This window comes from Phaethon lepturus, unplaced genomic scaffold, assembly GCF_000687285.1.
Source record: "Phaethon lepturus isolate BGI_N335 unplaced genomic scaffold, ASM68728v1 scaffold20756, whole genome shotgun sequence".
Taxonomy (NCBI): Eukaryota; Metazoa; Chordata; class Aves; order Phaethontiformes; family Phaethontidae; genus Phaethon; species Phaethon lepturus.
In genome coordinates, this window is record NW_010547143.1 from 1 (window position 1) to 22,143 (window position 22,143).

The following is a 22,143-nucleotide window of genomic DNA, read 5'->3' on the forward strand; positions in this document are numbered from 1 at the left end:
CAGCCCGCCGCCGGACAGCCGGGGCTGGTCAGTCCCAGTCCCGCACCCGGGGTAAGCTGCAGGCCAGGCTCTGCCGAAGGGAGGGAAGCTTCGAATTGTTCGACAGGTATTTGGAGGGCCTCGTTAGTGTCACACACTGCAAAATCTCTGGTAAAGCAGGACGAGATGAATTAGGGAAATTTGATTGAGGTGACAGAGGATGTGTCTGGTCTAGACACTGCTGCTCTCAGAAGTCTTAAATTTGTGATATTAATGGCTTCATTTACTGAAGGCAAGCAATCATCCAAAGGTGGACCTGGTGAGCTTTGTGTATACGTGTTCACACACATACGTGCAGTAGACAGATAATCGACTTCAGAAGTGTCACTTCAGAGCAGTAACATCTGGATCTTGACAAGACTCTACATGCGATTCTTCCTTCTGGATCAAGACAAACATGCTCAAGATCTCTTCAACAAATGAGGCCCAATTCTATAGCACGGTAAAAAAAAACTCTACAAGTGAAAGGGAATGATGGCTTTTGTTACTTCAAAAATACATAAACACTTGAAGGATGAAGTAAAGTGTAATTCCTTCTCAGCGTTTCTGGTTCAGGGTGACACATATTATAGTTAAGCCTTAGAATACTAGAAAGAAAAGTCTGTGTTTTCAAATCATTGCCTGAAGTATAAAAGCAGACAAAAGTTGTCATAAATTGCTTAGACTTCATAAAACTCAAGGATCGCCTACCTTTTCAAGTGACTGACATCCTGAAAATGTATACACCACTGTGTTTATCACAATTCACATACATAGCTTTTATGAAGAATTTAGTGAACTTTCATTGTATTTGTTAGCTTGCATTAAGACTTTAGTTCAGCAGAATTTAGAAGTACGCTATTTGTCACTGTCTGCAAATCACACCTCTATTTCTCCAGGTACTTTCATGGTATCTTCACATTAGTGGTCATAAGAATCAGTAAGTCGCAGAAAGAGCCTTTCTTTTACAACAGAATGGAAATACACAAAACTTACGTGCAGAAACAAAGCTTGTGCTTTAGCATTAAAAGGGTTTCTAGAACTGAGGTACTTAAAAGTTCCTCTGTGATATACGTAAGTGAAGTATGTCTCAACTAAGGAAAGCAAAGAAAGCTGGCTTGGTTTTTCTATGATAACTTCAGTCTGCCTTCCAAGAGTAGATATTTTTTCTTTAATGGTGCAATTAAAGTATGTTGGAAAACATTTCTGAAATGTTAAGTCAGTACCATGTTCAGAAGCTATCAAGTAACTTTGTGGCCGCTTAAGCCAGTTTGATTGCTATCGACTAAAATGTACAACCCCAAACAAACTTTAGGGCATTCCTATTTCAAGATCTTCTTATTTATGCTTTACCACTACGCACTTTTTAGCAATCACTTATTAGTGGTGCATTATAACACACTTTTACTTACCTAACTTGTCTCTTACTGGTCAGACTTCTGTTTTCTTCTTAAAATTACTTAAGATTTTAGAAGAAAGAAACGTTTTCAGCATGCTTAGTGCACAACTATTGCTACACAAACTCTCCTTCTTTCTGAAAGAAGAAAACAAAGCATGACGATGAACAGTTCTAAAAGATTTGGAGTGAAGCATGATAGCTAGTGCAGTTGCCTCACCTCCTGAGAGTTGTACATCCGTGTGGTGCTTTTGGTTGTACAGAAGAATGCTTAACTGAGAAAATGAATTGTAGTAACAGAAAAGAGAAATGGAAGTTAGCAAACACTGATTGAGATTTGAGGCTGCAACACATTCTTGGGTCATTTGGTTATTATGCCTGGAGGATGGGCAAGGTTGGAGAGGATTGTCCCATTTAACTCATGTATCTGTCACCACCATACTTCAGGGCTCTTTAGCATGGATTTATTACACATAGAAAAGAAATTTCTAACAAAATACAACAGCAACAACAACAAAAAATGTGTAAAAATACAACAGCACCAGAAAAACAAATTCCTGACCCATAGACCTTCTAATCAAAGAATTTGAGAAAACATAGTAAGAAGTGTCTGAAGGTTAGAGGAACCGAGTTCAATGGAACATGATAATGCATTGGAAATAGAAATTATACTTCATTGGTGTTTAAAGGAATGAACATACCATGAAGGCATGTGAAAAGGATACAATACACAAGCAGAAATAGTTGGAATCCAGGCAGGAGAACGGAGTAGGCTTTTGAAGATCTTTCCCTGTTCTGAATTCTGGGTGCAAGTGTAAGTATCAGAGTAATTTTGTATCTTGCTGTAACTTCTTGATACTTGTCGGAAGAAGCCTCCAGGCTGCTAGGAGCAGCCTCCGGCTGCTAGGCTGGCAGCTGGAAGACCTGAAGATAGGGAGTCCTCTAACCGCTTACTCAGTATCAACACTGTCAAGGAAATTCCAGCTGGAAAACAGCATTTCCAGCCATAATGGTGGTATACCCAGTCCAGAATTAGGGCCAAAAAGAGTATGGAAAACAATTTGTGAAGAGTTCAGAAGCTGGAATTTGGTGTGAGAGGGAATTAAATTAGACATGGATAGAAAGAGGAGCATCAGGAGGCAGAAACACCCACTTAGTGCACAAGATGGGTGATGCAGGCAAAATTTTTAAGGCAAGGGAGAAAACAAAAGGAGGGAAAGATAATGTAGCAGCAGCACTGTGAGCCATTGCCTGCTTTGGGGGAAAGTCTGCAATGACAGGGCTGAAAAAATTGGGGGAAAGGATGAGATGGTGTATGTAGAAAGCAATCCTCAAATGATGGACAAGATCATTTAGTTCAGTGAGAGTTTTTGTGATGGTTTGCACAGTATGACAGTTGTTACCAGCCAAGTTAGGAAAGAAAGATGAGAATAATGCAAAGTTTTTATGAAAAGATTGATTTTAAAGATAAAATTCAAGCGGTGGTCAGAAGAAGAAAAGGAGTTTTGAGCCCATTTTTCTCTGTGTACAGAGTGAGGTGAACAAAATGAAATAGAAGTTGATAATAGTCTTAATACACTTTCTACATTACAGAAGTGGGTATTGTTTCTCACAATAAGACTATGGCCACTAGAAAAATCAGTAAAATCACAGCACTGTAAGAGACTAAACACTTAACACCAGAGGGGAGACAATTAGCATTGCCAGGTTGAATATGTGTAACTGAACATCTGTTGTGATACTGATTCAGGTCAAAATTGTGCCTATGTTCATAATTGTACTAGTTTAGCAGCAGCACTATGTTTGTTTTTTATTCAATTGCAAAATAATTAAGACAACTATCAATGGTTTTATTTATAATTATTATTTATAATTATTTAATTATATAATAAATACAAGTAACAACCCTCAGCACCATTAACATCACTGGTCTCACAAGATCTTTAAGACCCATTAAGCCATCTAGCTCCTATATTGTTGAGACACTTCATCAATTGTCAGCATTCTCTAACCTTCTTCCATGAAGATGACTTTGGGAATAGTCACCAGAATGGAACCAAATTTAGTCTGTATCAAGATAAAAGTGGGGAAGAACTATGCTTTGACACAGAGTACTCTCCTTCTTTTCTCCTTGTTTTTTAAGAAGATACTCACATTGAGCAGGTCTGTGATTAGAGCTGCTTAAGATAGGTTTTCTTAGTTGGCTGGGATAACTTGAAAGGAAAGGTTGATCCCTTAGTCAGACTAATAAGAAATTTATCTGTCATAAGCAACACTTAAATTTCACTTGGAAGGTGGTCAGTCAAGTATCATGTCCTTTGGAGGTGATGCTATACTGCCATGGCAAACTACATTCTTTCTGTGGATATGGGATTGACATCTTGCATGTTGTCAAAGCTTTCACAAACACTACATTCAGTTAAGATTTACTTAATGAAAGACATTGATTAAAATTAAAAATCACCTAACTCCAATATTTCAATAATCTATCATTTTCAAGCAGCTTGTCTTTTTTACCTCCCCTGCATTGTACAATAAGTAGTATAATTATTTTGACAGGATCCACCCATCAAAAGTACTGCCATATGCCTTCTTTGCAAGAGCAAGCAGGATGGAAAACCGGACTAGGAACGAGAGCTCCTCAAACACATGGCAATCAGGACTTGAAATTCACCATGTAGTAAGTAAACCTGGTTATTTTATTCATGGGTATCCCTCCAGTAGTTGCACAGTAGTAGTGGGACAGAAGACCCTAAAGCATTCTCAAGCAGTGACTGTAGGAGCTCAGTCAAGATGTTTCCTGTTCTGGAACAAAAGTAGAAGTGTCATTTAGTGCTCAGATCTTCCCCTTCTTGAGAGCACAGTATTTTAGGAGCTAGATAACCATCCTCAGCTTCCCAGGAAACATCAAGTTCTCAGCTGTGGTTTTGTCTGGGTTCACCTCTTAGGGGTGTGACATGTTTGGAAAAAGTCAAAACAGGAAAGAAGTTTGTGAGCCAAACACAATGTTGTTGGTTTATTTTGTAAATTATCATGCACCATTGATACCAATTTCTGTTGTACAGTCAGTGCAACTAACGTTGCAGGAATAACCTTCCATTATATTTGTTAAAATCCCTCTCTCGAGGGCTGAGTTTTCAGATCTAATTTTGGATTAAAAGTTGCAATTCCGTTTCCTTCTCTCCAGTCCCAATATATTTCCCCCTGAACAGTAATAATCACAACATATAAGAAGTTATAAATGGCCACCATGCCTGCAGAAAGAAGTTAAAATACAGCAGGAACAGAGAAGGAAATGATGCTTAAAAAGTTTCTGTGCTTTACAGAAGTTCTATGATTACATGAAGGAGTTTTTTATTCATATCTTCTACAGCATGGCACCTTGGAGGTACTACATCATAAAACAATGATAAATTTTGATAAGCAATCCTCTCATCTGCATGCACCCTGTTCATACTGAGCCTAATGTTAAAATTTGCCTACAACTCTGGAATGCTAACCGCTGAAAAGCTGTTGCTGAAGTGATCAATGTGTTGAACTCGGTAGGCAATCTGTCATTTAAGTAATTTGTGCCAAGATTTCAATCCATGCTTATGCTTGGAATCTTGGTAGACCCTTAAATAAATCTTATTGATTAGTCATCATTATTTTTTACTGTTGATATGCAGAGGGTTGTGCAACCTTGCAGTTGGCTTTCTACACAGTCCACTGGAAAATATGTTTTATTATATTGCTTATATGGGCAACTAGGTACATCTGTATTGCAGGCTCAGATTAAAGCCTTAGATTTAAAAGAAAACTAAACCAAACTGAAGCTGACTCCCTCCAACCTCAGATCAGACAAATCCTCACCCACAAGACCCCAAACAGATAAGCTAGGGATCTCACTTTGGTACTGGTTTCACATTCAGCTGGATGCATTAACCAGGCCTTGGTTGTCTGAAGTGGTTGTCCCAGCTTCAGAATCATAATGATCTAGGTCAGAGGGATTAAACTGCTTGACCTTGTGAATGACATACCTAATTCTTCATATGACTAGGAATGACAAAATCCACACCTCAGGGTAGGAACCTGTATTGTGTATCCCTGAGGCAGGGCTATTGGAGGGTGTTAGGGGCATGAGGAGACGACAGCTGCTGGCTGCTCACAGGCCAGCTGCCATGTAGTATAGTTGACCAGGTGCTAAGTCCTCAGACAGAGGTGGTACCAATTTTAGTAGCCTCTAGTTGTGTGTTTCATCTCACAGCAGGGGCTTCAGATTGTCGGATAAAAAACTTCACACTAATACAGGACTGGTTAAGTCACTCAGCAGAGCTCTGCCTGGGGACATGCACTCAGAAGTACTCTCAAACCAGAGTGCAAGCACCAAACTTAGGTCAAGGATAATCTTAATGATATGACATGCAAAACTCCATAATCCATTCTTCTTGAACTTCAAGTCTGTTGGGACTGCATACTTGCAGTTTAGCACATGGCTTTGGCTGTTCCAACGGATTTGAACAACTGAGACTGCTGTGTAGAATTTTTCATACATCACATTGAATCTCTAGCCCATAACAGAACAAGAGATCTTCCTAGAGCCTTGCCTGTCTGCCAGTGGAGGCAATAAGTTTGCCCTTCAGGGGAAAATTAATATTACTGGTGCAAAATGTGAGTTACCTTCTTCCCCCTCTTCATTAAACATGCCCAACCAAATATATCCCTGATATATACTGCTTTAAGACAGGAAGGAATTAAAACTCCTGTTCTTGCCAAATGATTGAGTGCTTGCAGACACAGATTCCTAAGAAAGTATAATAGAGAAAATACATTAGCAGAGTATTTGTGCCTTCATAGGAAATGAATATGGATGTAATTAAGAAAAGCTGATTTATGTGGAACTGTAAAACTAGGGACATAAAATGAAAAATTCTCTGTAAATGTCAAGTCAGTGTTTTGTGGTGGCCAAAACAAGGCACGTAGAGTATTGCAATGGTATTAGGAAAGGAACTGAAAAACTAAAATGCCACTGTAAATTCCTAGTACATGAATATTTAAGACATTGTATGGAGTTCTAGGCATTGATCTCTGAACATTATAGTAGAACTATTGTTCTACTATAGTCTGCTACTAACATTTTGAGAATATCAATGTGTGGTGTGTCTTCTTGTCTGAGGAAATTAAAAAGACAAGACTGAGTATGATGAGAGCATAAGGAGGGTTTATAAAATAATAGGAAAAGGCAAATGGGAAACAATAAAGAGGGAACATAGAATACTAGAATCATAGAATGGTTTGATTTGGAAGGGACCTTAAAAATCTTGTGGTTCCAACCCCCCTGCCATGGGCAGGGACATCTTCCACTAGACCAGGTTGCTGAAAGCCCCATCCAGGCTGGCCTTGAACACTGCCAGGGATGGGGCATCCACAACTTCTCTGGGCAAACTGTTCCACTGTCTCACCATCCTCACAGTAAAGAATTTCTTCCTTATATCTAGTCTAAATCTACCCTCTTTCAGTTTAAAACCATTACCCCTCGTGCTAACACTACAACCCCTGATGAAGAGTCCCTCCCCATCTTTCCTGTAGGTCCCTTTTAAGTACTGCAAGGCTGCTAGAAGGTCTCCCCAGAGCCACCTCTCCTCTAGGCTAAACAACCCCAACTCTCTCAGTCCGTCCTCATATGGGAGGTGCTCCAGCCCCCTGATCGTCTTTGTGGCCCTCCTCTGGACTTGCTTGAGCAGGTCCATGTCTTTTTTTCCAGGGGGGCCCAGAGCTGGATGCAGTACTTCAGGTGGGTTCTCACCAGAGTGGTGTAGAGGGGCAGAATTACCTCTCTTGACCTGCTGGTCACGCTGCTTTTGATGCAGCCCAGGATGTATTTGGCCTTCTGGGCTGTGAGTGCACATTGCTGGGTCATATTCAGTTTTTTAATCCACCAATACCTTCCAAGTCACTCTCCACAGGGCTGCTCTCAATCTATTGATTTAGAACATGTGATGAACTTACTAGGCAGCAAGTTTAAAATAAACAAAAGAAAGTAATTCACAAAATACATGTATTAAAGTTGAACTCATTGCTGGAGAAGCCAGAACCTTTAAATGGATTAAAAAAGCAATCAAATCCTTAGAAAACACAAGGAACCACTTAAAGGTCCAGATCTTCTTGACCTCTGGCTCTGAAAGACCCTGTATTACTGACTGTTGGTGTATTTGGGCAAAGATCTTACTAGCCATGTTTCTTACTGGCTTTCATTCTGCATCCATTGTTGAGCACTATAAGAGATAGTATGGCCATTGCTGCATAACCTCCTTCTTACATAATAAGTCATTCTTCCCCTACAATACATATTCTTTTAAATTTTTTGGGTTTATGTTAAGAATTTACATGGGTGGTCTCCAAATACAAAGAGGTTTAATTAACAAACTCTTGGAGTTACTTAAATTTGTTCTCAGCTTCTTTTAAAAGTTTAAGTAGCACTAAGTGATAGCTATTTCATCCCATTATTTGCTAAAAAGATACTAGCTTTATTAAAGAAGGACCTATATTAGAGCTCTGAACACTGGTTACTGTATTATAATATTTACTTTTCATGCACTCTCACAACAGTGCATGTAAGAGAAAAGGTCAGTGAACACATGCAGCCTTAGTGCTTGCTTTTGCAATGTTTTCCTATGTACAGAACACTGTGCAAGTACTGGTGAGGCTCTACGGTGCCAGATCCAAGTGCTCAAAGACAGGGGATACTTTAGAACCAGATGTTTTTAGTCACCTCAGTGGAGAAAGTCATTGGAAAGAAAGTACTGCAGGCGGAGATGTGGGAAAGGATGAAAGGAGAGGTGATTTAGGCCAGTTCTGGGCAAAGATTCTGGTTTTTTCTAAGTCAACATTAACAGCATACTATTTCATGATGTATGTTCTTAGTTCTGCTACTTTCCACGGGATCCATGTATTAGTTCCTTTCAGTAGTGGTTTCTACAAGTAGCTTGGTGCAGGCTGCTGAAATCAGTTTCACTCTTAGGACCTTTTCTTGTTTCAAGAAGTATTGTAGAGTGTCGACTTGTGCCCTGATGCTTTCATTTCTTTATAGCACTTCTTGATAACTTAAATACCATTACTTTTAAGCATAATAAGAAATACTACCTATTTTTCTAAAAACTGAATATAGCCCAGTGACATGTCAAACTTTCACATACTGGAGCACACAAGAGAGTGTATGATGATCCTAATTTATATATAAAAGCACCTTCCTCCAAGAATGATCTTATTAATACATAAATGACATTTACCGGGTAATTTTCATAATGAAAAAGTAGGTATTTACATTCTAAAAGCTAAACCCTAATTCACAGCAATTAGACCATGAATAACTAATATAATGGACTTTAGTTATATATCATTACATAAAAGTCTGAGAAAAATACGATCTTGTTGAGGCTCAATTTGTAGTCTAGCTAATGGTTTTCAGTAGTATGTAAATTTGAATAAACATCTAAAAACTCACTATTTGGTCATTAAAAGCTTTGTACCTATTTTCAACTTAAAATGTTGATTTAGCCGTGAAACCTCCAAATGAAACATAAATAAATGAAACCTATTCACTGGACATTTCAGTGGCCCTTTAGACCCAGAAATTTATTTCTGCATATATTAGTAGATCTGATTAGCCTGCACCAAATGAAATTATATATAATTTGCTGGAAAAGCACAGGCAAATGTCACAAAATGTACAGTTAAATCACCGTAATCCAGTTACACGTAGATTCAAAACCTACAGCTACATTTTTTATTATTTTAAGGCAAATTAAATAGGAAATATTTGCTCTGGATAGTCAGAAAAGGAGAAAAATACAAGAATCTGTACAACTTCACTAAAGAACAAAGGAATATCTCTAAAGCAGTCCACTAGAAAATAAGTTTTTGTTGTAAAGTTCTGTTTAATTATTTTTGTTACCAAGTGTGATAAATAACTATCTGAAATATGAATTTATCATTTATCTACAGCTTTTCTAAAATTTTATTCTAGTATTAAACAACTCTATCTAGTGTACTAAAGGAATGCAGACAAACACAAGCCAAATAGGCGTAATTGTTAAGACACTTGTTGCTTCTTCTGTCCTACCATTAATATTCTGATACAGGTATCCACAGCACTACCCTTCCCTCCCCCGCCCAATGAGGACATATTTTTCTATCTATATCTAAAAAGCTGTTATCAGAACAATTTCATCCTCCTGCTTACTTCTCCCCTCCCTCCCCACAAGTGCATATTTGATTGCAAAGGCTTCCTAATTTCTGAGTTGTGGCTATACCAAACCATGGAACAAAAAATAGTGTTACTCTCTGCATTTCATTAATCAGGATCTGGAATAAATACAGATTTTACATTGCAAATTGTTATTTGACATAAGAAAGATTGCTCTAAGATCTTCAGTGAGGTGAATGGGGTCTTCTGTCCCCCTGAAGTTGGGTGAGATGTCATACTCCTGTTTTATATATTCGAAAAATGTTTAGTTGCTAAAGAAAATAGGAAAAGGGAATAATCTGTTTCTGGACAAACACACAGAATACAAAACTATTCCATACATACAATTCTCTTTCTTATCCAAAGAATACTCCTTCTTTCTGGTCTAGGAACAATTTTTGAAAGAACAAATCACTGTACTTATCTGTATTCCCTCTGAAACTACTCAAGCTATTATCAGTTCTGTAGAAACTGTTCTATAGATCTGCATTAAGATACATGTATATATGCGCTGAGGAAAGAAAGGGAACTAATTGGTATATATTTAAAATAATATCTGCAAACCACAGAACAAAGATAAGACAAATTCTGTAATGTTTTTATGTCCTTGCTTGTCTTTATTTCAAAATCATCTTTACTTTCTGCTGAATAATGATTCATTTCTAAATGCAAAAGATCATTTAGCTTTGTGTTCTTTATTAAGACTTCGTTATTTTTACAAAAATAGAATAGAGCATTAGTCTTTATTAGTTTTTAGTTTAATATACAGTTCATTTATTTTGAAAGGAGCATTTTGGGATACAATATATTTAGTTTATTATTGGTGGTTCATTTAATTGTTAGTTTATAGCAGGTCTTCTGGTCACCACACAAATTATCAAGCTTCTGCTATTATATATTAAAAACCACACAGGTCAGAAAATGTTTTTCAAAAAAAGTTAATTTAGGAATAAACTGTCATGTTGTAGCAAACAAGGTCAAGAGTCCCTTTAAGAAGGAGACTATTTCATTGCCTCCCAGTTTAGATTCTCCATAGACACGGTCCACAAATGAAATAGGAACCTGTTGAAACAAGCAAAACTATTTTTAAGGTTCAAAACCTAAATAATCAGATATTCTGTAAACAAAAGAATGCCCTTTGAACGACAGCATGTTTAGACATGAGATGAAGGCAAGCACCAGATCAGCTTGCTTTGTGTCAGTTCTTCTTACCAGAGGCTTTAATGATGCCCCATAGCTGGAAAGCATGAAATTACTTGGTTTATCACCTTTAAAGATGATCCAAAGACATTACTCAGTGGCTGGCTGATACACCAGTCAGAACAAACTTTATAGCTTAAATGTGCTAAAAGCCTAGGGCCTTAAAATGAACCTTCACCACTTTCCTTGTTAGGTAAATTCAGTACCTTTGAGTCAATGTCTCAGGAAGGCAAAAATCTCCTGTGACCATGAAACAGCATTCTCATCAACCTCATCACTGGCTAGAAGATGACATCTGAATAATGGCAGTTAGTGCATATTTTACAAGCAATACCTGTCTTTGACCATTTTATAGACTATTTACAGGATTAAAGTGCATTTAAAGCACTAATTTTGGTTTCCTTACTTAAGTGATCATACTGTCCAGATTAACTCGCTACTCATAAAACAGTAGGAACCTACAGTAATTTGACCACCTACAAATGACATACAACAGGACATTCTGCCAACACCGTATTAGAGTATTCAAGAATTTCCATATAAGTTTGTGTGCAAAATTGAAATACTTCAGGGGCTAAAATAAAGAATTGCATTTGCAAAAGTCATTAAAAAATTGGCTTAGCGTTCTGCTGGCAGTTTCAGCCAGAAATCTTCTGGCAAGTGGAACACAAAAATCACCACGCCCTTGCATCTGTGCCAAGACTGAGGATTTCTCACAATTCTAGCACATCAGTCCATGGTATAAAAGAACCTAGGGCAAGAAGACAGTAAGGAAGATACCTAAAAAGGCATGCAGATAGACTCAACAATGACTCCAGTAGAGTCCCTTTCTTAGTAGAGTCCCTTTTGATGATCCCAGTAAGCATCCTGGCAACTACAGACAGCTGATCTACAGGGCGTGGAGAGAAATCACTGAATTGCCAGTGCAGAATGTCAGAAGTGACATTTCTTGACCAGTGATGAAAGAATGGTTAATATTTCATGCAACAAAAACTATCCAGTCTTTCCCTTCAGTATTAGAATTAACTACCTGTGTTGTTGCTGGACTTTGCCTTTCTTGCATAAGTTCTATCATTCGTCTTAAAGGAAGCATCTTCCAAAGGGTGTATTCCACTCACTGTGGAATGTTTCATAAATGGTAAAGACGTACAGCAAAATGAAACAGAGATGCATACAAGACTATTCAGGTATAGTTTGTGTCAGTTCATCTCATCATCCATTTGTTCCTTTTAGACTGGCAGGTCTCAGTCTTCGCTTTCCATTTTGCTTAAGAAACATTTTACCCTCGCAACTGTACCTTCATTTTACAACTGCATAAAAACTCCAATTCTGCCTGTAGAGTTGCAGCACCCCCAAATCAGGAATGAGACATGCAAGTGTCAGCTCTTCTGAAATTTTGGTATTACTGTTTGGGTAATTATAAAATATAAAAAGATCCTAAACATTGATCAGGAAATACTGTATCAATGTACTTGAAACATAACGGAAAATTGTCCTGTCCCAGGAGGTTACAATATAGACATGATACACAGAACAGTAAAAATACAATAGTCTTATTTATAGGTCTATGTCAGCAACCTGAACGCTGTCAAGCTTGTTACAGATATCACAACAGAAATCCTGAAGACAAGGCCGAAGCAGAATAATCAAGCAACTTTTCAGATGTTAGAGAGAGCACCTTCCCACATGCGAGATGCCAAAGGAGGAGGGAAGGTGATGCCTACTTGAGAATGTAACAGATGAATCGTGGAGGATGGCCTAACTGACCCATCACAAAACAGCCCATGTCTCAAGACTGACTGGGAAAAATCAGGCCTAGTGAAGACTGCCCATCAGGCTTTGAACAAGATGACAAATATCTAATACTTGATGCTATACAACCAGTAGAGGCACGTAAATAAATGAGTGGTGGGATCAAGTAATAGAGAGAAAAAAGGTCTTTGCAGCAGCAGCCTGAAGAGTTGTAAGGAACCCAAGATTACATTTTTTTAAAAGCCAGAGAAGTGTATTTTGCAGTTTTAAAAATGTATAGTAAATAAAACTTCATCTCATCCTGGGTTTCAGTATCTGGATGTATAGACAGCTGAGGATTTAATTCAGCAATATTAGAAAGCAATACGTGAATGCAGCTGGATGTGAAGACCAAAGAAATTAGGGTTAAACCCCAGCTATAGACAGGATAGTGATGTTGCTCCATAAGCAAGAAAGATGGAAGAAAAGAGCTTGCTTTGTTGTGTGGAAATACTCCACCCGATGTTCATAGAGAAGTGTAATACATAAGGTTTAAAGAGGGAAGGACCAGCAACAGAATTCTCTGACAATTCACAGTCATGAAAACGATGAGGAACAACTGGTTCTGAGATTTGGCTGCAGAGAATTCCAGTGAATTGTCTTTAAAGAGACCAGCAAGAGCAATTCAATGAAATATGAGAGGCAGCAATCAGACTGCTGGAAATACAGGATCTAACATGTGGAGTTCTTTTTCAATGAGCATAGACAGCACATTCAAAGAGTTTAGAAGTGTAAAGTTGTGGTAGCTGGAAAGTTGGAAAATAACCAGGCAATAAATGACAGAACAGAATAACTCTGAAATAGAATCAGGCTGCTGGAGAAAATAAAATTATTTGAAAAGACCTAACTAGAGATGTCTGTACAATATGAAAGGAGGAAAGAAAAGGCTCAGAGCAGCTTCATGGTGTATTTTGACTTCTTTCCCTCCTTTGAAGAACCTTGTAAAATTGTATACATCTCAAGAAATGGCAACAAGAGGAGGGAAGGATCTGAGAAGTATTTCAGCCAGGGGAATAAGTAACTGGAATTTCAGATGTGGTATTCACCTGGAAAAGTTGGAAAAAGTGAGTTCTACATATGTAATTTCTTTATATTAATTTGAAAATCTTGCTGCTTCTTGGAAGCACACAAAATTTCCAATGTTCCCAGTAACCGGTATCTACATTTAAATGAAAGCACAATATACTTATCAAAACTTCTACTGTACCTCTCCAATAGTATATCCTAACTGTCTAGCCCGAACAATCATCTCCATCTGGAAGACGTATCCTTTAGAAACACATTTTTCCATTAGTTTCTCTAAGACTTCTTTTCTGTATAACCTGTAAACGATTACAAAGAAAATGAAACTTGAAGCACAATTTCTGAACTTTGGAAATCAAGATAGTGTGTAGGAATCATAACTGTAATCCCTCACTCATATCATTACTATTTAAAAAATCTTTAACAAAGCCATAAGAGCAACAGTTCTAGTCTACTATTTCTTTCCAAACAGATTTCACAGTCCTCAGTAAAAAAGGTCTGTTCTTTCTTACTCCAGTTCCTTGTTCAGCAGTTTCTTAATTTCAAATAAACTTTATGAATTGCAAACCAGACCCATACCTGAAACTCCCTGTTAAGTCTGATGCACCTGGTCTCAGCAAAACCTGAGTTATAAAATTGGCACCACGACTGTGGAAGAAAACATGAATGTCAAAATTGCTCAGTACACGATTCCAAAAAGATCAAACAGAATTTCTATAAAATAAGTATCATCCTACTAGCAAAAGAAAAAGAAACCTTTTATTGGTTATTATGAGGCAATTATATTCCTATTATGTTTTCACTGCTAGATTTGACTGATAAATCATAGAGTCATACAATCTTGAAATCAAAACCCAACATTTTATTCTTTCAAATGTGGTTGATTAGTAGATTATTGAACTTCTCTATGAAGGAGAAAACAATGATTTTCAGAAATTAGGTTTATAATCTGGTTCTTTATGGTAGAACTGTCAGTGCAACTACACACTAATACAATACAAAAGAAATAAATTTGACAACAGTCAAACCAACTTTTTTTTTGTAACTAACATTCACTGTAAGCGGAGAATAAAAATGCTTCCTGGACAAATGTGAGACTTTGATTTAGAAAATCAAGGTTCAGTTTTGGTTTACACTGCTTTCATAGTATGATAAGGGTAAGCTCCACTGATGAAAAACGTTGAGAGACCAAAAAACCAGTCATGACTATCTTGCTGAGGGCTGTATTACACACTGATAAGATGTGCAAGTCTTTCACCTTGTCCAGTATGGTACAAAAGGATTCCTCTGTAATGTCCATTTAGCTCTCTTCCTTTTTTTGGGTGTATATTTTGTTTAGATTCACAAAAAGATGTGCACTTATTCCAGACATTAAGAAACAGGAGAAACCAAAGACAGTCCCTGTGACACCATCTCCAGATCAGACTGGTAACACAACTTCTGCTCCTAATACTTTACAGTAACATCTAAATCAGCATTAACTTATGCCTGTTCTCTTAAATCAGGTGTAAGAAAGACTATGCAGAAACTTGTCGATTACCTCCTCAAAATCTGTAAGTCCCTCTGAACCTGAGATGCCAGCCTCCATATGCTTATATACCCTTGATAGAGTTTTCCTCTTTGCTTTTGGGTGAAACCTCTCCCTAGTGTTCACTGTAACTGTTTTCCAGTAAGGTCTAACTAATGATTTATTGATATTGACTGTGCCGGATAATTCTTAACCTATGACAAATCAGAGTGTCAACAGAGGGGTTTAACAAGTGTTTTACTGTTTAAGGAAAGGCCCATCACAGCTGTGAAAGCTAATTGTCTTTGAAACTTGACAAAAGCATTCTTTGCATGATGAAGCTGAAAGACTGTCCCAACCTGATGCCATGCAGATTTGTCCACAGTTCCAACCCATTTCTCAAGCCTAGTCATATCATTACATTCTTTCTTGTGGATTCTAACCAAAGAATCTGCAAATCATGCATGCTTCTATTATTTAATATAATTCTGCAGTACCCAGTACTATTGACTAAAGACTCAGTTCAGCTCACAGAGAGTTGAGTATTTGCAATTATTTCTAAATAACAAATTTATGTGTAAATACCTAGAAGAATACTAACCTGATTAATTTTCTTTTCAAATCCCAGCCATATACTCCTCCGTTTCCTTTATATCTTGTTCCAGATACAATATCAAAATTGCCTTCTTTCTGCTTTCTATAAACAATTGGTTTTATCAGAAAAAACAGGAGGAATATTTGTATGAAGGTAGTACAAATTTCAAAATAAGAACAATCACTCTTTTAGTACAAAATCTGTGTTTTACAAACCTTTGAAGAAATAAGTAGAGAAGAGAGGAAAGCAGTAGTTACAGTGGTTATAAGCATTATGTATTTAAAAACATGTTAATTGTTGTCTTAGAGCTATTCCAGGGAATCTTACATGATTATCTTTTACCAACTATGTCATAGAATTTTATAGAGGACTCCATAAATAATTGACTTAGGCATTTTTAAAGCCTCTTTCTAGTATAAAAGACAGAATGATTTTAAATACATATTTAAGTATTTAAATTACACAAACCCATAGTAAGGAAAAAAAAAAATTCTGGAACTATCCTTAGTCCATAACATGCCTGACTGCTGCAGAACCTTATCTAAAATTTTAGGCCTCCAACCCAGCCTGCTGCCCTTAGTGTCCAACATATAATGCCTGTTGACCATTTCTCACAAACCGAAATATTACAGGGAGAGGAAGGTATGAGGTAGACAAAAGGCAGACAAAAGCATTTCACCCATAATTGAGGACATATTGAGTCCTCCAATCAATATCCCTACATGCACACATGATAAAATGATTAGAAGATGACATTTATATTTATGCTTTTCAAAGCCGGAACAACCATTATAAGGAAGAGAAGTACTTAGACACACATGCTCTTTGTTACTTTAAACTTGGGGATTTTTGCTCTAGTTAGGAACTATTATTTTTTCTGGATTATTTTGGGACAAATCAAATGAGGTCCAGTCACTTTTTACTTGAATTCCTGCCTTGCCAATTTTCTTACTACAGCTAGACAGCCATATAAGAACGTAAAGCTTTCAAATATTAATACAAAACAATAAATGTTCAGAAGTCATTCTTTCATACTACGATCGGCACCTACCTGATAAACTCTGGAATAAATTTTGGCTGAAATGGAAGGAAAACAGATCAGAAAAGAAAAATTGCTGGGGGTAAAAAAAAAAAAAAAAATCAGTGAAAATTTAATTATAACAGATTAAAAACACAGTACATAAAATACAGACTTACATGGTGAGAGAGGTCAGCATCCATAATAACAATAAAATTCCCAGTGGCGTGCTTCATTCCATGAATATAAGCAGTGCCTAATGACAGTACAAAAATAATTTCCTTCACTATTTTAACATATGCAATCTTCTAGCCACAGTCTTCACTTATTTTCTAAAAACTCTAAGTTATACTAGAAAAGGATCAACTAAAAACTCCTAAAATTGATTTTTAAATATGCATCAGTGGTCAAATACTAAAATTATTTTTCCTTTTTCCTACAATATCAGCACTAGATTTTATAAATACAAATCTTGGCAAACCATACTGCACTAGAAATGCACAGGGAAACATGACTTGATAAGTGGGACACTTCTCCTCCTTGACACCATGGATTATATTCTGATACCTAATCTGAAGAAAGTCTTTTTTTTCTTTCTTTAGATTTTGTTGCGTTTTATTCACCCTGTATGAACTGGTGTAGCTACCTTGATAAGAGCTGGAACAAGTCTCCCTATTACAGTTTTCCTCAACAATGCAAATTTCTGATACAAGTCATATCGTTCAAGGACATCACTGCTTCCAAGAACAGTACAGTAGCAAAACAGACATTAAAAACGGGCATATACTCTTTGCTGATCCAAATTACTCTTGAGTCTTTCTCTTAATTTCATCAGGAATAGATAAAACTGAAACCAAAACACTCTCTTAACTGATGTCCTTAGCAGGCACCCTCACAGAAAACTAAACTCCTGGTTAATGAACAACGTGTCTTTCCTATGCTTTGGGACATGGTTTAGGGGGCATGGTGGTGTTGGGTTGATGGTTGGACTTGATAATCTCGAAGGTCCTTTCCAACCTTAAAGATTCTATGATTCTATTCTGTGATTCCTTTCTTTTCCAGGTTGTTTGCAAAGTTACAGAGTAGGAGAGTCACAGATATGTGTACTGTGCATGCATGATTAGTAGATATGGTACCTGAAAAATTTAAATTCAGTCAGTTTTAATCCATAATACTGGTCAAATTAGGACAAAGGATGAAAAGGCAGAAAACAGAAAAGCAAAGATATGTAGGCTCTTGGGAGTTTCTTAGAGAAAGAAATGTAGAAAAAAGTATGGAAAGTGATTTAAATAGACAATTCAGTATCAAAATTAGAATTTTATTTTTGTTCAGTGGACTGGAGAAATTAGTTAGCTGCAGTACTCAGTACACAAGACATGTCCAATGTTTTACCAGGACAAAGGATGAAAAGGCAGAAAACAGAAAAGTAAAGATATGTAGGCTCTTGGGAGTTTCTTAGAGAAAGAAATGTAGAAAAAAGTATGGAAAGTGATTTAAATAGACAATTCAGTATCAAAATTAGAATTTTATTTTTGTTCAGTGGACTGGAGAAATTAGTTAGCTGCAGTACTCAGTACACAAGACATGTCCAATGTTTTACCAGGACATGGAAGTGGGGGTTGCCAAGACATTTACCAAGAAAGGCAGATACTGATTAACAATAAATGAAACAAGGTATTGTATTTTATCATTTTCCCCATTCCTATTACAAGAGGGATAAGAATACAACATGAATCTTAACACATGGAAATCTCTCTGCTTTATTTTAGGATAGTTTCCATACTACAAGTTTTAATGCCGTTTATGACTTCCTATGGTATCTGCTTTTTTCTAAAGCAAATAATGACAAATTTTATTTACATATTCTGTGAAATATGGCATCAGAGCTATAGAATTGCAGTCCTGCATCATTCCATGCAAATTTTAATGATCAATCTCAGCAGTGCAAGACTGGCTCCCAAATTAGTGAGAGTAACTTTTACAATGTACTTCAAAGCCTTCAATTCACATGTTAGTTAGTGAGACAATACTTAGTAGTTTGAGTGTTGGACATCGGTCATATATGAATTGTTTTATTTAAAGTCATAATTCACACCAAAGTGGCCTTAACTGTGAAGAGCTCTGTCCAAGTAAGTGTCAGATAAAACATCCCATCTGTCTCTGGAGATTGCAGAAACTATGGTCCAATTCTTGAAGCACCCTGCACGTGAGTAGATTGCACAGAAAGCACCACTGTCCCCTCTGGATCAGTAGGTTCCACACAAATATAGCAGTTCCTCTGGTAGAAAGTTACATCTTTTCTCAATCTAGACCCCTCATTCTATAATAAATGAATGCAGTATGGGAGGGAGAGAGGCGGCATGATATTAACAGGAAAACAGAGTTGTAGAGAATTGCAGTCACCACAGTTTTCAGGTTTGAGGCTGTGGGGAACTTGTTATAAATACTCTGTGATTTTTGTGTGTGTGGTTTTTAAGCTTGTTCACTTACAAAAAACTTGATGAAAGCATATAATTCTGCTTTTGTGCTTTACGTGATTTTTTTGTGATTTTTTCTGTAACTTTATACACGAGAATCAACCAAAGAATACAGTAGATTTGTTTTTTTTCCCTAGTATTAACCAGAGTTAATAAGGACTTACCGAGGCCCAACTTTCTTGCTCTGGGTCTCAGAAGCTGCAGGATATATTAAAATATACATATATTACTTGAAGTACAGTTTTTAATTCATTTTAGTGACACCTTAATATTCACTATTTTCAAGGTATAAAAATATTTTAAAATGTACTTTTCATTTTTAGATAACATATAAAAATAAATTTATCTGTCAAAATACAGAAGAAAAAACATTATATTAAACAGATATTTGATCGGGTCATATTTAAAAACAAACTCCTTTTAAGCCTTTCTTAGTAGTTCTCCAGTAAAAAAAACAAACACCAAAATAAGAAGCACCATCTTAGTAACTAAAGGATTTCCCCAAATTCCGCTATCTGAAATAGTTATAAATCTGAACAACAGTCTCCCCAGCACCATTACTTGCAAGGAATGACAAAGACTAACAGCAAAGTGATTTACCAGACTTTTAGCACTGAATATAAATGTGCATATAGATAAAACCCATGAATAATGACCCTCTAACAATATTAACCTTTTAGGATATGAGTGACCAAGCTTTAAACCTTTGCCAAGTACCTTTAGGCATTTGGGGAGGTGAGGGTAGGTATTTAAGCAGTCATCTCAATATACTTCAGAAACAAATTTTAAATCTCACTTTCAAATCTTGGCTGATTTTGATGCATTATCCGAGAGGTCATAAGTAATGTAATTCAGAGAAGGATACGGATATGAAAGAGTTAGTAATTATTAGTGCTTCTGCTGATTTGTTATTTTGGTTTCTGGGTTTTTTTGTGGTTTTTTTTTTTCCTTTCTTTAATAAATAGTTAAATATGAACATTAACAAAAAACCCTCACTTTGATTCCTCATCTACTTCCTTGAACATGTTGGCCTCTCATTAAATTAACTACATACCATGTTCAGTAAGCATAATGCAGTAAGTGAGAAGCCTAGTGGAGTTATTTGGATGATGACTCCTGAGCACAAGTCAGAACAATGACTTTGCTCAGGAAACAAAGAAAATAATTTCAGCTAAAAAAGAAAAAAAAAAACCCAGGAAACAATGAAAATTCACCTAATGAAAAATCACATCTGATTTACACTTCTGCAGTAAAATCCGCATGATCTGATGGCAGTGCCTCCACATAATTCCACTCAAGTGTGTTTGGCTCAACACTGCTGCAGGGGTTGGTCCGCAGATTAAACTTCAAAATTAACTCTTAAGCAGTGAGGAAAGGTTGGCTAGCTATTTTAAGCCTTTTCTATTATTAGTATAAAAACCAGAAAAAAAAACCCCAAAAGACTCTAAACCTTCCTATATACATTGTTGTTAAAGTAATCTCTACAAATGCTACTTAACTCACAAATACTTTTTAAAGTCTTACATTTACGCAGTAATAGATGAGGAAAGTGTTAGACTGCTTAGAGCACAAAACTGTCAAACTCAGCATTGGGCTTTTACACTGTTCTACGATAAAGATTTTATTTAAAAAAAAGTGGCTTTAATGGCTCATAAAGACTAAATAAATGACAGTATCTTGTTGAATACAATTGATGGTTATATGGCAATATAGTAAACAGAAAAAAAGAGTTCTGTTACTGAGGAATGCAACTAGATGGATTAAAAATAAATCATAAGACCAGACTAGCTTTCATCTTTCCAATTTCCCTATTCCTGCAGTCACTTCAAATGAAATTAAAGTTTATCCTAACCTCATCTCTCCCTCAGGCATGCACACAGTACACTAACAACCACTATTCATTACTCAATAGCACACAGCAATACACGAAGTACTAAAAACATTTTGCAAACTTTAATTCATGATTCTGCATATTAGTTCATAACGCTGCTAAGCAGCTGCAGGACTATCACACTTTTACATTTGTCTAAAGCAGTGTGCAAAAACTTAAATAACTTGTTTAAGAATGTAAAGAAAGTGCAGAATCCAAGGACTCCAGTCTAGTTCTCTAAGGGCTTCAAATACTCTCCAATACAATAAAAATGAAAAAAATTCAGGATATACAACTCACTATTTTATCTGATCCATATATCTTTTCCAATTGTTCAGCAATTTCCTGTGTCCCATCCGGGCTGCCATCATCTATGATGATAATTTCAAAATTGTTTCCACTGAAATTAGAATTATTTTTAAATGAACATATGGAAAACGCAATTTCACTACCCATGTCATTTTGAAACGCATGAAACTGAAAAATAGAATACAAAATTATTTTCTGACAGATACATGCTATAGTTATTCTTAAAGCTATAAGACTGTGCTTGTAGTGATAAAACTTGACTCAGTGCCACTGTTTTGGGCCTCAAGCTGTAATTGCTTGACAACACGCTGCAGCCATATAAACCTCACCATTACCCCAGCATCAGTTCCAGCCTCACGACTAGAAAGATGAAAAGCTAAAATTACCTATGCGGGCAACTCTTTCTTTAGGAGCTGGTGCAGGACGGATCTCGCACATGCGAGACCTCCGATTAGAATAATTTCGTTTCTCTAATTAACCTCGGGAAGAGCTGCGCTCATTACTACGTGTTAGGTACAACTGGCTGCACGCCCTCCATCACTCGTGAACGATATTTGGTATTTCGCAGCACGGATAATGGTACTGCCTTCCTAAGTTGTGACGTCATTTTGTAAGTTTTACGGACGTGTATCTCCTAACTTTACCGGCAGCTATTAAGAACTTCCCAGCTCTATCAAAACCTCACACTGGGAGCGTTTAACCCCCGAGCCCGGTC

At 36.7% G+C, this 22,143-nt stretch overlaps 1 protein-coding gene across 1 annotated transcript; it reads right to left on the minus strand.

Annotated features, from left to right (window-relative positions):
* Positions 1–10,268: 10,268 nt before the first annotated feature.
* DPM1 (dolichyl-phosphate mannosyltransferase polypeptide 1, catalytic subunit) lies at positions 10,269–22,035 on the minus strand. The gene is made up of 9 exons (XM_010289553.1): positions 21,935–22,035; positions 21,420–21,519; positions 19,414–19,447; positions 16,952–17,028; positions 16,806–16,831; positions 15,761–15,856; positions 14,232–14,300; positions 13,837–13,951; positions 10,269–10,700 (listed from the first exon to the last, which is right to left on the minus strand). Exons 1-9 carry the CDS (start codon positions 22,033–22,035, stop codon positions 10,596–10,598), a joined length of 723 nt encoding a protein of 240 aa, XP_010287855.1. The 3' UTR covers positions 10,269–10,595.
* Positions 22,036–22,143: the final 108 nt, after the last annotated feature.